This window comes from Chlorocebus sabaeus, chromosome 15 (assembly GCF_047675955.1).
Source record: "Chlorocebus sabaeus isolate Y175 chromosome 15, mChlSab1.0.hap1, whole genome shotgun sequence".
Taxonomy (NCBI): Eukaryota; Metazoa; Chordata; class Mammalia; order Primates; family Cercopithecidae; genus Chlorocebus; species Chlorocebus sabaeus.
In genome coordinates, this window is record NC_132918.1 from 5,509,304 (window position 1) to 5,525,145 (window position 15,842).

The window sequence follows — 15,842 nt, forward strand, 5'->3', positions numbered from 1 at the left end:
CATGGGGGAAGAAGCACCTATTTGGCACTCCTGTCTAAATGAGTGGTGTTTTGTTTGTTTGTTTGTTTGTTTGTTTGTTTGTTTTTTGAGACAGAGTCTTGCTCTGTCGCCCAGGCTGGAGTGCAATGGCGCGATCTTGGCTCACTGCAACCTCTACCTCCCGGGTTCAAGCAATTCTCCTGCCTCAGCCTCCCAAGCAGCTGGGATTATAGGCGTCTGCCACCACTCCCGGCTGATTTTTTGTATTTTTAGTAGAGATAGGGTTTCGTCATATTAGCCAGGCTGGTCTCGAACTCCTGACCTCAAGTAATCCACCTGCTTCGGCCTCCCAAAGTGTTGGGATTACAGGTGTGAGCCACCGTGCCCCGCCTAGATGAGTGGCTTTAAATTTGTGTTCCAAGTACCTTTCAGAGAAAATGGGGGAGCTGAGGGATGGGGCAGATGAGGCCATTGACAAAGGCATTGTCACATCTTTGTGGAACTAACTGCCTCAGGGAAAGGGCATGGGCCGCCAGGAAAGGAATGGTTATGCTGTCTCGTGATGGGGACACCTGCTAATTTTAGAAGACAAGAACATGCAATAATTTTGTTGCAGACCTAGAAATGTATTCTTCACTGTGGACATTAGGAATTATCATCAATGTTGAGTTAAGAAGCTCAGTTCAGAAGGTAAGCTCCATTTCATTACATAAACCCAACTGACAGATCTCTGTCTCCACAGCTAGCCCTGAAGCACAGATCTGCATCATTCCTCGTTTGCACTATTGCAATAGCCTCTTCATAAGGTGTTCTCTGTCTGGTTTCTCCCCAGTTGAATCTTTCATTTTTGTCGTTCTCCTAAAACAGAACTTTCCAGCTTACGCTTTCTTGTCTAGTATCTCTAAAGCCTATAGCCCTGGGGCCACTAGGGAGTATGTGTGGGCAGAGAATCATTTGATGAACTTTTTGAAATACCTGCACACACATGCTTCCACCCCTACTGAGAAGTGTGTGTGTGTTTAAAAAGCTCCCCAGCCAGCTCCAGCCTGGCCAACATGGTGAAACTCCATCTCTACTAAAAATACAAAAATTAGCTGGGTGTGGCGGCGGGCACCTGTAATGTCAGCTACTTGGGAGGTTTAGGCAGGATAATTGCTTCAACCTGGGAGGCAGAGGTTGCGGTGAGCCAAGATCACACCACTGCACCCCAGCCTGGGCGACACAGCAAGACTCCATCTCAAAAAAATGGAGAAAAAAATGGTTCAGTAAACCGTGCTGTAAACAGGTATGCTATCATCTAGGCTTTGTTGTTCTATTTATAGAGCATAGGCAGAGTAAATTTAGCATTATTCTTAAGGGCTCTAGAATTCTCCAAATGGCAAATAAGCATTGGTTTCAACTTAATCACCAATGGCCTTAGTGTCTAATAAAGTCAGTCTGTCCTTTGAAGCTTTGAAGCCAGGCCTTGCCTACTCATCTCTAGCAATAAAAGTCCTAGAGGGCATCTTTTTTTTTTTGTTTTTTGAAATGGAGTCTTGCTCTATCGTCCAGGCTGGCGTGCAATGGCGCCATCTCGGCTCACTGCAACCTCCACCTCCCGGGTTCAAGCGATTCTCCTGCCTCAGCCTCCCGAACAGCTGGGATTACAGGCCTGTGCCACCATCCCTGGTTGATTTTGTATTTTTAGTAGAGATGGGGTTTCACCATGTTAGCCAGGCTGGTCTCCAACTCCTGACCTCAGGTGATCTGCCCGCCTTGGGCTCCCAAAGTGCTGAGATTACAGTTGTGAGCCACCGTGCCCGGCTGATGGCATCTTCTTCTAAAAGAAGGCTGTTTCATCTGTGTTGCAAATCTGTTGTTTAGTGTAGCCGCCTTTGTCAATGATCTTAGCTAGGTCTCTGGATAACTTGCTGCAGCTTCTTCATCAGCACTTGCCACTTCTTTAACTTGTATGTTACAGAGATGGCTACTTTCTTAGACCTCATGGACTAACCTCTGCTAGTATCAACCTTTTTTTCTGCAGCTTCTTCACCTCTCTTAGCCTTCATAGAATTGAAGAGAGTTGGAGTCTTGCTCTGAATTAGGCTTTGGCTTAAGGGACTGTTATAGCTGGTTTGATCTTTATTCAAACCAGTCTAACTTTCTCCATATTAACAAAAAGGCTGTCTCCCTTTCTTAGCATTCATCTATTCACTCTGGAGTAACACTTTTAATTTCTTTCAAGAATGAACCCATGAAATGTTTGCTTCTCATCCCTACAACTTCGGGCTCTGCTGTTTCAGAAGTCTTAGAGGACGGCTTCCACCAGGTGATACAACAATGGTTCCGTTAAATTGGAAGTTGAGACTACCACTTGACCAATTTGGACTCTGCATGCCATTGAATCAACAGGCAACAAAAGGGGTGGTTGATCCTGACTATTGTGGGGAAACTGGGTTACTACACTATAATGGTGGAAGAAGGAGAATAATGAGAATACAGATGCTGTGAGGTGCCTCTTAGCACTCTCAGGTCTTGTGACTAAAGTCGGTGGAAAACTACAGCAACCTAAAACAGACAGGACTACTAAATGCACAGTCCCTGGAGGGGTGAAGATTTGGGCCACTCTATCAGGTAAGAAACCATGACCAGCCATGGAGCTTGTTGAAAACAAAAGGAATGTGGACTAGGCAGCGGAAGAAGGTCATTGTAAGTACCAGATATGACCATATAACCAGTTATAGTCATGAAAACTGTGATAGTTATACCTATTTCTTCCTCATTTTGATATGAATATATTTGTGTATATGTTAGACAGTTTAATTTTCTTCTCTTCTCCCATGTCCTTCCATAGAACAAAATATATATTATTAGTAGTTAACTGGCTGGGTGCAGTGGCTCACGCCTGTAATTTCACACTTTGGGAGGCTGAAGTGGGCGGATCACTTGAGGTTAGGACTTCGAGACCAGCCTGGCCAACATGGTGAAACCCTGTCGCTATTAAAAATACAAAAAGGGCGTGGTGGTGTGGGCCTGTAATCCCAGCTACTCGGGAGGCTGAGACAGGGGAATCGCTTGAACCCAGGAGGCAGAGGTTGCAGTGAGCTGAGATCATACCACTGCACTCCAGCCTGGAGGATAGAGCAAGACTCCATCTCAAACAAAACAAAACAAAACAAAACAAAAACCCAGAAGGCTGAGGCAGGAGGATTGCTTGAGGCCAGGAGTTTGAGACCAGCTTGGGAAGCATAGTGAGACCTCCATCTCTACAAAAAAAAAAGAAAAAAAAATTAGCTGGGTGTGGTGGCGTGTGACTATAGTCCTAGTTACTCAGGAGGCTGAGGCGGGAGGATTGCTTGAGCCCTGGAGTTTGAGGCTACAGTGAATTATGATCATGCCACTGCACTCCAGCCCGAGTGACAGAGTGAGACCCCATCTGTATTTTTAAAAAATAATAAAATAAAGAAAAAAGAAAGCTCTATTGTTAAGGGATCTTTTTCTTGGAAAATCTCCTACTGAAATCTCCCTCATTTTTTGTAAAACCTTTATTTGGTCTTCTTTTTTTTTTTTTTTTTGAGACAGACTTTCATTCTTACCCAGGCTGGAGTACAATGGTACCATCTCGGCTTACTGCAAACTGCCTCCTGGGTTCAAATAATTCTCCTGCCTCAGGCTCCTGAGTAACTGGAATTACAGGCATGCACCACCATGCCTGGCTAATTTCTGTATTTTTTAGTAGAGACAGGGTTTCTTCATGTTGGTCAGGCTGGTCTCGAACTCCCGACCTTGGGTGATCCACTCTCCTCGGACTCTCAAAGTGGTGGGATTACAGGCGTGAGTCACCGTGCCCAGCTGGTCTTCATTCTTAAAAGATCATTTTGCTACGTATAGAATTCTAGATGGAATTGTTTCTTCCTAGCATTTAGAAAATATCTTACTGTCTTCTGGCTTCCCTTTTTTTTTTTTTTTCCGGAAGTTGGCTGTCAGTTCAGTTGCTGTTTTTTAAGGTGAATTTTTTTTCTCTTTAGCTTTTTGTTTTCAAGTAAGTTTTTTTCTATTGTACTAAAATAGAAATAGAGTATTTTGTGTAACATAATATTTACCATTTTATCCATTTAAGTGTACAGTTCAAGGGCATTAAATATATTCACATTATTGTGTGATCATCAGCATTATCCATCTCCACAACTTTTTCTTTATCCCAAACTGAAACTCTGTACCCATTAAACAATAACTCCCATTCCCCTCGCTCAGCCGATGGCAACCACTCTTCTACTTTCTGTCTTTATGAAATTGATTATTCAAGACTTTGACTATGATATATATATTTATGATTTTATATATAATATTGTGTTTATAATTTTATGAATATTTATGTAAAATATATATTTGACTATACTTTGACTATTCTTTTTTAAAATTAAAAAAAATTTTATTGCTAAAAGATGTCTATACTTATCCAATGCCATATTATCTCAACTGTTGTATCTTTATAGTAAGATAAAGTCAAATAGTGTAATTCCTCCACCTTTGTTCTTCTTTTAAGCATCTTATGACTATTATTTCACAAGCTGATTCTAAACTATATATGGAAATGAAAATGCATAAAAATAAATAATTTACTTTTTAATGCTTTTTGTTTTTGGTTAATAACATACCAATTTATTTTCAAACTTTATTAACATTATTGTATTTTTTTTCTCAGGAAATATAAAGGTATGCTTATTCTGAAGTGCAGATTTTTAAAACTCTTCAAAATTAAAAGAAAAATGTAATTGTGGCAAATACACATGATATGGTTTGGCTGTGTACCCACCCAAGTCTCAACTTGAATTCTGTCTCCCAGAATTCCCATGCATTGTGGGAGGGACCCAGGGGGAGATAACTGAATCATGGGGGCGGTCTTTCCCATGCTATTCTCGTGATAGTGAACATGTTCCACGAGATCTGATGGGTTTGTCAGGGGTTTCTGCTTTTGCTTCTTCCTCATTCTCTTGCCACCACCAAGTAAGAAGTGCCTTTTACCCTCCACCATGATTCTGAGGCCTCCCCAGCCATGTGGAACTGTAAGTCCAATTAAACTTCTTTTCATTCCCAGGTTCGGGTGTGTTTTTACCACAAGCGTGAAAACGAACTAATACAATACATAACATAAAATTTACCATCTTAACCATTAAGTGTGCAACTAAGTAGTGTTAAGTACATTCACATTGTTGCACAGCCAATCTTCAAAACTCTTTTCATCTTTCAGAACTAAAACTCTATATCCCCTCTCCTCCTTTCCCTCAGCTTCTAGCAACGACCATTCTACTTTTTGTCTCTGTGAATTTGACTATTGTAGGTACCTCATATAAATGGGCTCATACATTATTTGTCTGTTTGTGACTTTATTTCATTCAGCAAAATGTCCTCAAGTTTAATCCATGGTGTAGCATGGGCCAGAACTTCCTTCCTTTGAAAGACTGAATAATATTGCGTTGAACGTTGAATGCATATACCACATTTTGTTTACCCATTCATCTATTGGTGTCAAGAGTACTTTTTGCAGCATATTTGCTATAATTTGTCCAACAGCTTAGTACTTTGTACCAGCCAGAGATGGTTTTGGAATTCCTAATTCACCACATTGCTTGAATCCCAAATCCTCTCATTCTTTTTTTTAACAGTAGCATAGCATTCCATTATACGGATGTACCATTATTTATTAACTAGTGTGTTATTGATGGAAATTTCCCATTTTTTCTTATATAGAAAACAGCACTGCAATAAACATTTGGGTGTGTGAGTATGTATATTTAAGTATAAATGTAAGATAAATTCTTAGAAATGGAATTGCTAGGTCATATTTAATTTTGATCTATAAAGCCAAATTTCTAATAGAAAGTGTCATATATTTTCTAACTACATCTCAACATCCAGAACTCATAAAACAAAGCATTAACAAATCCAATTATACTGAAAAAGAAAAGCTTTCTGCATGACAAAAACTCTTTAGCTAAATCAAAAGCAAATTACAAATTAGGAAAAAATATTTGCAACTTGTATCCTAGCAACAGACTAATCTTAATATAAGGCACTCCTCCTACAAATTGAGAAAGAAAAGACTCAATAGAAAAGTAGGAAAAGCCCAGCTACAGTCAATTCAGGAAAAGAAATGTTGCAGCTTCTTTGCTCCTGTAGTTCGGTGAGCGGGATGGAGCTCTTTAACTCCTGCAGTTCAGCAAGTTCAAAGTTCTTATGTCATGACCAGGAGGAATGAGGTACACTGACACTGGAGAGTGAGTAAGGCAGTGTAGAATTTTATTTTATTTTTAATTTTAATTAATATTTTTTTGAGATAGAGTTTCCTTCTTGTTGCCCAGGCTGGAATGCAATTGCCATGACCTCAGCTCACTGCAACCTCTGCCTCACAGGTTCAAGTGAATTCTCCTGCCTCAGCCTCCTGAGTAGTTGGGATTACCGGTGTGTGCCACCACACTCAGCTATTTTTTTTTTTATTTTTTAGTAGAGACGGGGGTCTCACCATGTTGGCCAGGCTGGTTTTGAACTCCTGACCTCAGGTGATCTGTCCACCTCGGCCCCCAAAGTGCTGGGATTACAAGTGTGAACCACTGCACCTGGCCCAGAGTAGAATTTTATTGAACAACAGAAAGAAAGCTCTCAGCAGCGAGAGGGGACCCAAAACTGGGTTGCTGGCTGTGAGACTGAGTCTGGGATTTTTATGGGCTTAGAATGGGGAAATGTGTGCTGATTGGTTTATGGGTAGGCTTGGAAAAAGCACCATTCAGAAAGAGGTATGATAGTGTAAAGAACCAATCAAGGGCTGAAGTGAAGGCTTGGCCTGGGACCTTGGCCCAGGACTAGTCAGGGGCTGAACACACCAAACGGGGATGGAAGTTCTCACTCCGGTCTGTGGACTCTATCTGGAACTGGTAGTTTGGTGTTCAGGCTTCAGGCTGTCCTAGGCTTCAAGGTCGAGTTTCATCAGGGACCATCCCCGTCTGCCTAGGAATTTGTCTGCCTCCTATCTCTATCAGAAATATGGATGGCCCTTAAATATATAAAAAGTTAACTTCAACCATAATCAGAGAACTGAACATTAAAATTACACTAACATCACTGTTTCACCTTCCTAGTTAGTAAATATCTAAAAGTCTGACTACACATTCTGTTGGAGAGGCTGTGGGGAAAATAAGCACTTTCGCACACTGCCTGCCTTTTGGTGAACAATTTTGCAGTATCCATCAGCATTAAAATTTTATATTCTCTTTGACTCGGTATCACACTTCTGGGAGTTTTCTTACCTGCACAATAAAGACATATAGTTTTTACAAGGTTATGAATTACAGTATTGTTTGTATAACAAAAGACAAAAACAACCAAAAAGTCTATCATTTGGGGACTGTGGCAGAGAGGACCCTCCTGTGGGTGACCAGGAGGTCCTGGTCAGGCCAGTGTGTGAGGCCCCAGGCCACAGCTAAGCCTCAGTCCACCAGGGGTGAGGCTGCTGTGCTTGAGGGCAGGAGGCTGGGCCCAGAAAGAGAAGGCTGTACCTAGTGAGGAAGAGCTGGGGGACCCGGGTGGCCGTTTCTCAGTGAACATGGCAGAGTCTGAGCAACCCAGGTGCCATCTTCTGCTTCTGAGTGGCTCTATCCACATGCTCCTGGACAGTCCGGCATAATCCGTCATCATAGGGGATCCTCAAGAAGCTGTCCAGAGAGCTCAAGGAAAATGAAAAATACATCTCCTGACAGTCCTTCCTGATACAAAAGTATGAACTCATCCACTCATGCATTGGATGGTTAATAATCAAACATTAACTGAAAGGCAGGTGGTGCTGTCTTCTCTACTGACTGATCCTGCCCAGCTCATGGGCCTGTTGAGAAAGGAACCTCACACTTTTCTTCCCCCATACTTGTGGTTGATTGACAGGAAAATAAGGCTTTTCTCCCCACCAACATTGTGCTTTCACTAAAGTTTCAGGCCTGTGCTCAGCTGCATGGTGGGTGAGTGCTGAGGCATGGAGTTGTCTCAGTATGTTTGGGCCTGGGGCATTTATTTCCAGCTTCTGGCCTGGGGTCATGCTGCAGATTGTTTGGGAAGAATGCCTGAGCTGATGGCCTGTGTAGACTGGCACATCGTCCCATCCCTGCTAACAGACTGGTAAAGGTTGGAGGCGACTGATCCACAGATGGCCTGGAAAAGGAAGAGCAAATCCCTCTACTTTCAAGGCATACTCCCAGAGGAGTTACTGACCTCCATTTCTGGAAGGCCCAGGGATTGGAGAGGGCAAGAGGCTGTAGCCATGAGGGAACTTAAAGTAGCCCCTCAACCCTGGAACATCTGTTTTAGCTGGATAAAGAGGAGGAGGAGGTAAGAGCTGATAACTGGGAAGCAAGGGTTGTTCTCTTCTGAAACTTCCTCTCCTTTGTGTTTGAAACTCAGAAAAGAAGAATAAACACCAGGTGAGTTGCAGGAAAGAGTTATTATTGTTGTTGCTAATTAATTAATTAATTTTTTTATTTTTGAGACAGAGTCTTGCTCTGTCACCCAGGCTGTAGTGCAATGGCATGATCTCAGCTCACTGCAACCTCCACCTCCCAGGTTCAAGCGATTCTCCTGCCTCAGCCTCCCAAGTAGCTGGATTACAGGTGCCCACCACCATGCCCAGCTAATTTTTGTATTTTTAGTAGAGATGGGGTTTCATCATGTTGGCCAGGCTGGTATCGAACTCCTCACCTCAGGTGATCTGCCCGCCTTGGCCTCCCAAAGTGCTGGGATTACAAACATGAGCCACCGTGCCCGGCCTGTTATTATTTTTAATGGAGAGGAGGGATTTCTTTTAATTCTAGTAAAGAAAGAGAAAACCCAAGCTAGTGATAATGTATAAAAAAGGAGAAAAGTGAGTCTTGGAAAGATGAGGTGTCAGTTATAAATAATTGCTATGTGTGGGCAGCCTGATTTCCAAATCGAGAAATGCCTTTCTTGCTATAAAACCTCTGGATTGCTCAGAGAGCTAAAACTTTTCCCTTGCATTTTTCGTTTATTAATTTGATATAATGATATTTTTTATAACTTTCTTCCCTTTAAAAAATGATCATTATAGAAACTTTAGATCACATGTTTATTATAAGAAATTTCAAAAATATGGAGGAAGCCTGGGCACAGTGGCTCATGCCTGTAATCCCGGCACTTTGGGAGGCAGAGGCAGGTGGATTACTTGAGGCTAGGAGTTCAAGACCGGCCTGGCCTACATGGTGAAACCTCATCTCTATTAAACATATTAAAATTAGCCAGGCTTGGTGGTACATGCCTATCATCCCAGCTGGGAAGGCTGAGGCACGAGAATCTCTTGAACCTGGGAGGCGGAGGTTGCAGTGAGCCGAGATCACACCACTGCACTCCAGCCTGGGTGATAGAGTGAGACTGTTTTCAAATAAAAAAATTAAAAAAAGAAAATATGGATGAGAAAAAAAATTCATCTACATTTAAAATTTCAAGGTTAAAGAAGGATTAAGTGGCCAGTGTGGTGGCTCCTGCCTGTAATCCCAGCACTTTGGGAGGCCGAGGCGGGTGAATCTCAGGAGTTCAAGACCAGCCTGGCTAACACGGTGAAACCCTATCTCCACTAAAAATACAAAAATTAGCCAGGCATGGTGGCATGTGCCTGTAATCCCAGCCATTTGGGAGGCTAAGGCAGGAGAATCCACTTGAACTCGGGAGGTGGAGGTTGCAGTGAGCCAATGATTGCACCATTGCCCTCTAGCCTGGGCAACAAGAGTGAAACTCCATCTCAAAAACAAGACAAAACAAAACAAAAAAAAGAAGGATTAAGTGAGCTAAAGTGTCAGATACCTAGTTTAAAAGTCTATTTCTAGATCAGTGCTATCAAGTAGAATTTTCTGTGATGGAGGAAGTGGTCCATATCTGTACTATCCATTATAGTAGCCACTAGCTAAATATAACCAGTGAGTACTCGAAATGTGGCTAGTACAACTAAGGAACTGATTTTTAAATTTTATTTCATTTTGATTTATTAATTTTAATCTAAATAGCCACATGTGGCCAGTGGCTACCATAGTGGACAGTATAGTGTCCACAGAGCCAGGATAGACTCAACCAAGTTGCTCCATGGCACTGGTTAGTTAGGAGTGGTGATCTGAAGAAACTTATAGGATCCCTAGGCGTCTTTAAGACCACCAGAGACAGAATAAGTAATGCAGTATCTTGCTTTAGTTCCTAGAATACAGAACATCTTTTGAAAATTGGTGGTTCAAGGCCGGGCGCGGTGGCTCAAGCCTGTAATCCCAGCACTTTGGGAGGCCGAGACGGGCAGATCACGAGGTCAGGAGATCGAGACCATCCTGGCTAACACGGTGAAACCCCGTCTCTACTAAAAAATACAAAAAACTAGCTGGGCGTGATGGCGGCGCCTGTAGTCCCAGCTACTCGGGAGGTTGAGGCAGGAGAATGGCCTGAACCCAGGAGGCGGAGCTTGCAGTGAGCTGAGATCTGGCCACTGCACTCCAGCCTGGGCGGCAGAGCGAGACTCCATCTAAAAAAAAAAAAAAAAAAATTGGTAGTTCAGAATGTTTAAAGTTATCCGTATTTTCTTTTCTGTGAAGGTTGAATGCTGTATGTGCCGTGTGTTCATTTCTCTGTTGTATGGTAATTTTTCTATTTGATTGACAGGAGCTCTTTTTATATATATATATGTGTGTGTGTATATATATATAATATATATACTTTATATATGTGTGTGTGTGTGTGTATATATATATGTCATATGAGTTGTGTCTTTTTTTCCAGTTTCTGGTTTGTCTTTTTTTTTTAAGGTGGAGTCTCACTCTGTTGCCCAGGCTGGAGTGCAATGATGTAATCTTGGCTCACTGCAACCTCCAACTCCTGGGTTCAAGTGATTCTCCTGCCTCAGCCTCCCGAGTAGCCAGGATTACAGGCATAAGCCACCACTCCTGGCTAATTTTTGTATTTTTAGTAGAGATGGGGTTTCAACACATTGGCCAGGCTGGTTTCAAACTCCTGACCTCAAGAAATTGGCCCGTCTTGGCCTCCCAAAATGGTAGGATTACAGGTGTGAGCCACCATACCTGGTCTGGTTGGCCTTCTGATTTTGTTTATGTTGCTTTATTGGGTTTTTGTAGTCAGATCTATCAATCTTCTCTTTTATAGTTTTTTTTTAAATAGAAAGGTGTTTCCCATGTTAAGACTTTTTAAAATTTTTATTTTTTTAGAGCCCATGTTAAGATTTTAAAAGTCCTCCTTCTTTCTTCTATGATTTCATTTTTAAAGTTTGCTCTATCTGGATTTCATGGCTTTCCTCTAGGTCTTTTCTTTTGGAATGTGACTCTTACTTGTAGTTTGGCTCTAAGTTTATCTGATTTTTCTCTGACTACTGTTTCATCATTGGGTTTATCTCCACCATATTTTTAGACTCTTGTGGTTGGGGGTGAGGAAAGAGACGGTGGGAGTTGTAGAAATTCTGTGTCACTTTGATCTACCTCTCTCCCTCAGGGCTGGCGTTTGTCCAGACTACGGCCATAGGTGGATACTTAGGCACCTTGGAATGGATATGTGGGGTGGAGTGGGATTGGGTTGGATCGTTAATTTGGGACCTAGCTGGTTGACCTCGCCTGGGTGCATGCCATGTGTTCTCTCACTGGGCACCAACTCCAGTCGCCTCTAACCAAGTCTGCTTTTCCTCAAACATAAAAATTTACAACAATTTTTTATCCCATTTTATTAACTTTACTTGTTTCATTTTCAGTTTTGAAACAGCATTTTAACTTATTTGACTTTTTTTTATTGCACATATATAGTATTTCAGCTGCCTTGTGGGTTAAATAGACTTTTAAATATTCTAATTTGTTTATTGAATACTGCTTAAAATGTGTTTCTATGGAAAGCACGTTCTGAATTCCAAACTATTGATTTTATCAATTAACATTTGAAATACAGTTCATCTATAAGTTTGGTGATCATCTGAATGTAGTAACTGGTATTGCAAAAATATTTAAAACTTGGCAGTTCTTCAGTGTTACATCTGCGGTCTTTGAATGTCTGTATTTACTAGCTTATTCATTCCCTTCCTTCTTACAAAAAGGATTGAAGGTATCACACCCAAATGCATAGAACTGAAAAATATAAAGGGAAGATAAGCAAGTAAAATTAATTTCTCTAGTTTCATGCATGGCTGAAGACAATCTGCCAATGTTCTTTTAACATCAATAAATGAGCAGTGATTTTTAATGAGTGATGACTTGAATCTAATGTAAGATTGAGTAAGTTAGTTCCACAAATAAGACTATAATTGCTAGTCAAAAAATAAAGTGAAAAACTATACGACGATGACTATGAACAAACTTAACACTCACAACAACATGGATAAATCTCACAAACATAATGTTGAGTAAATAAAGTCAGACACAAAAGAATAATACTGTAATACCATTTATACAAAATCTGAAAACTGGCTAAACTAATTTAGATGTCAGGTTAGTGACTAGCTTTGGAAAGTCTGAATAAGACAATGATTGGGATGAGCCCCAAAGGGGGTTTTCCCAAGAGTTGGTCTATTTCTTTACTTGGGTGGTGGTTATATAGGTGTGGTCCATATTAATAATTCACTGAGTGAATAATTCATTGACCTATATGATTTGCATACTTTTCTGTACATGTGTGATATTGCAAAAAAAGGTTCAAATAAAAAATAATCAAGTGATGGAACAAAAACTTTTCTTTTTGCATCTGATGTTTTGGTATGCCTGCTGTGTGTTGCACCTAGTATATTAAAAGACTGGATTAATGATTCAAAATATGGGTTAAGAATGACTGAATGTAGGCTAGGCACGGTGGCTCACACCTGTAATCCCAGCACTTTGGGAGGCCAAGGCAGGTGAATCACTTGAGCTCAGGAGTTAGAGACCAACCTGGCCAACAAGGTGAAACCCTGTCTCTACTAAAAAATACAAAAATTAGCTGAGTCTGGTGGCGGGCACCTGTAATCCCAGCTTCTCCGAAGGCTGAGGCAGGAGAATCGCTTGAACCCGGAAGGCAGAGGTTGCAGTGAGTCAAGATCGTGCTATTGCACTCTAGCGTGGGCAACAAGAGTGAAATATTGTCTCAAAAAAAAAAAAGAAAGACTGATTGTTGAAATAAGAAACTGCTTTGGGTGACTAAGTGTCTCGGAGTGGCTCAGATAATGCATGAAAGATGGAATCTGCTGTAAGGCAGAGAAGAGTTAAAAGAAATTACTTAAGATCCCTCAAACTGGGGATCTAAGTAGATCTTTGCTTAGCAAGTAGGAGGATATAGACAAGGGGTATGCTTTTCACTTTTGCCGGAGTAGAAAGTAGGCAAGCAGATAGAACTACGGCTCCCCTGGTATCTAGTGAAGAGTATGATTAAAAAGTGTGGAGGCCATGCGCGGTGGCTCACTCCTATAATCCCAGTACTTTGGGTGGCCAAGGTGGGCAGATCACCTGAGGTCAGGAGTTCGTGAACTATTCAACATGGTGAAACCCCGTCTCTACTAAAACACAAAAAATTAGTCGGGAGTGGTGGCAGGCGCCTGTGATCCCAGATACTTGGGAGACTGAGGCAAGAGAACTGCTTGAGCCTAGGAGGCAGAGGTTGCAGTGAGCCGAAATCACGCCATTGCACACCATAGCACTTCAGGTTGGGCTACAGAGTGAGACTCCTTGAAGGAAGGAAGGATAGATGGAAGGAAGGAAGGGAGGGAGGGAGGGAAAGAAAGAAGTAGGGAGGGAGGGAAGGAAAGAAGGAAGGAAGGGAGGAGGAAGAAAGAAAGAAGGAAAGAAGAAAAGAAAAGAAAAGAAAAGAAAAGAAAAGAAAAGAAAAGAAAAGAAAAGAAAAGAAAAGAAAAGAAAAGAAAAGAAAAGAAAAGAAAAGAAAAGAAAAGAGCCAGCTAGCCGGGTGCAGTGGTTCACGCCTGTAATCCCAGCACTTTGGGAGGCTGAGGCGGGCAGATCACAAGGTCAGGAGATCGAGACCATCCTGGTTAACACGGTGAAACCCCGTCTCTACTAAAAATACAAAAATACAAAAAAAAAAAAAAATTAGCTGGGCGTGGTGGCGGGCACCTGTAGTCCCAGCTACTCAGGAGGCCGGGGTGGGAGAATGGCTTCAACCCAGAAGGCGGAGCTTGCAGTGAGCTGAGATGGCGCCACTGCCTCCAGCCTGGGTGACAGAGCGAGACTCCATCTCAAAAAAAAAAAAAAAAAAAAAAAAAAAAGAAGAAGAAAGAAGGAAAGAAAAGAAAGGATCACAGCCAGATGCAGTGACTCACGCCTGTAATTCCAGCACTTTGGAAAGCCGAGGTGGGTGGATTACCTGAGGTCAGGAGTTAGAGACCAGCTTGGCTAACATGGTGAAACCCCGTCTCTACTAAAAAAAAAAAAAAAAAAACAAAAAAAAACAAAAATTAGCGGATGTGGTGGTACACGCCTGTAATCCCAGCTTATTCCGGAGACTGAGGCACAAGAATCACTTGAATCTGGGAGGTGGAGGTTACAGTGAACTGAGATCACACCACTGCACTCCAGCCTGGGCGACAGAGCAAGATTCTGTCTCCAAAAAAAGAAACAAAGTGTGTAGCAAAAGCTAGGGAGTAAAAAGAGACCCAGATCTAGAAAATGTTGGCTTTGGATAATTTGACAGAATTACTAAATTACCCTGAAGGGAAGAATCTTAAAGAATGACTTATTTCCGGCCGGGCGCGGTGGCTCAAACCTGTAATCCCAGCACTTTGGGAGGCCGAGACGGGCGGATCACGAGGTCAGGAGATCGAGACCATCCTGGCTAACACAGTGAAACCCCGTCTCTACTAAAAAATACAAAAAAAAACTAGCCGGGCGAGGTGGCGGGCGCCTGTAGTCCCAGCTACTCAGGAGGCTGAGGCAGGAGAATGGCGTAAATCTGGGAGGCAGAGCTTGCAGTGAGCTGAGAACTGGCCACTGCACTCCAGCCTGGGCGACAGAGCAAGACTCCGTCTCAAAAAAAAAAAAAAAAAAAGAATGACTTATTTCCTAATTGTGTTTATCTTCTATCTTCTGAGTTGCACCTTTATAAGTCATCACGCTTGCTTGTAAGAAGCTGCGAACCTCCTGGTGTTCCTTGCAACAGATGGCCTCACATGTAGTAGAACATTCTCATGGTGTATTTTATTTTATTTATTATTTATTTTTATTTATTTATTTATTTATTTTTGAGAAGGAGCCTCACTTGATCACCCAGGCTGGAGTGCAGTGGCCCGAACTTGGCTCACTGCAACCTCTGCCTCCTAGGTTCAAGCAATTCTCCTGCCTTAGCCTCCTGAGTAGCTGGGATTATAGGCACCTGCCACCACGCTCGGCTAATTTTTTGTGTTTTAGTAAAGACGGGGTTTCACCATATTGGTCAGGCTGGTATCAAACTCCTGGCCTCAGGTGATCCGCCCCCCTCGGCCTCCCAAAGTGCTAGGATTACAGGCATGAGCCACCGTACCTGGCCGTCATAGTGTATTTTAAGTGCTACTTATTTTGTATAGATTTTGACATCTATGCCATATATATGGAATAATCAGTATCATGAGCATCACCTTTGAATTATTAAGGATGATGATCTAGACGAGTTTTCCTAAATGTCAGATGTGGATGAGAGGTTTGCAACAAGCTAGTGAAATCATTAAGGAGAAATGATAGTGAAAGGGTTGGTATAAGGAAAAAATACAGGGGCTAGGCACGGTGGCTCATGCCTGTAATCCCAGCACTTTGGGAGGCTGAGGAGGGTGGATCACGAGGTCAGAAGTTCAAGACCAGCCTGGCCAACATGGTAAAACCCCATCTCTACAAAAACTAAAACAAAAA

The 15,842-nt window shown here is 42.0% G+C and overlaps 1 protein-coding gene across 1 annotated transcript in view; it reads right to left on the reverse strand.

The window, feature by feature from the left end:
• LOC119620745 (5-hydroxytryptamine receptor 3C-like) overlaps positions 1 to 15,842 on the reverse strand; it is a 29,570-nt gene that overhangs the window by 7,964 nt on the left and 5,764 nt on the right. The window contains 1 exon segment of the mRNA XM_073023824.1: positions 8,215 to 8,310. Coding sequence (XP_072879925.1) covers positions 8,215 to 8,310 — 96 coding nt within the window.